We start from the raw sequence: 730 nt of genomic DNA, 5'->3' as shown, positions 1-730 counted from the left end.
ATTAACAAATCAGTGGACAGGTCTGATAGAACACTTATTAACAAATCAGTGGACAGGTCTGATAGAACACTAATTAACAAATCATTGGACAGGTCTAATACAATGCTAATTAACAAATCAGTGGATAGGTCTGATACAATGCTAATTAACAAATCAGTGGACAGGTCTGATAGAACACTAATTGTCAAATCAGTGGACAGGTCTGATAGAATGCTAATTAACAAATCATTGGACAGGTCTGATACAATGCTAATTAACAAATCAGTGGATAGGTCTGATACAATGCTAATTTACAAATCAGTGGACAGGTCCGATAGAACACTAATTAACAAATCAGTGGACAGGTCTGATACAATGCTGATTAAAAAATCAGTGGATAGGTCTGATTTGTTAATTAGCATTATATCAGACCTGTCCACTGAATTGTTAATTAGCATTGTATGAGACCTATCCACTGATTTGTTAATTACTATTATATCAGACCTGTCCGCTGATTTGTTAATTAGTGTTCTATTAGACCTGTCCACTGATAGAACACTAATTAACAAATCAGTGGACAGGTCTGATATAATACTAATTAACAAATCAGTGGATAGGTCTGATACAATGCTAATTAACAAATCAGTGGACAGGTCTGATAGAACACTAATTAACAAATCAGTGGACAGGTCTGATACAACACTAATTAACAAATCAGTGGACAGGTCTGATATAATACTAATTAACAAAT

General features: G+C 34.0%; 1 protein-coding gene across 11 annotated transcripts in view; it reads left to right on the top strand.

Annotated features, from left to right (window-relative positions):
* Positions 1-92: 92 nt before the first annotated feature.
* LOC110459026 (major royal jelly protein 5-like) overlaps positions 93-730 on the top strand; it is a 1,939-nt gene continuing 1,301 nt past the window's right edge. For 3 of the 11 annotated variants that reach the window (XM_021511051.1, XM_021511049.1, XM_021511047.1), the window contains exons 1-2: positions 93-332; positions 549-716. In XM_021511051.1, the coding sequence (XP_021366726.1) occupies positions 103-332; positions 549-716 (398 nt within the window). In that variant the 5' untranslated portion in view covers positions 93-102. Of the gene's footprint in view, positions 358-532; positions 717-730 lie in introns of those variants that run through there. The other 8 variants (XM_021511055.1, XM_021511048.1, XR_002463848.1 and 5 more) reach the window with 6 other exon arrangements.

This window comes from Mizuhopecten yessoensis, unplaced genomic scaffold, assembly GCF_002113885.1.
Source record: "Mizuhopecten yessoensis strain PY_sf001 unplaced genomic scaffold, ASM211388v2 scaffold9929, whole genome shotgun sequence".
Taxonomy (NCBI): Eukaryota; Metazoa; Mollusca; class Bivalvia; order Pectinida; family Pectinidae; genus Mizuhopecten; species Mizuhopecten yessoensis.
This window is presented reverse-complemented; position numbering and strand designations above follow the sequence as displayed.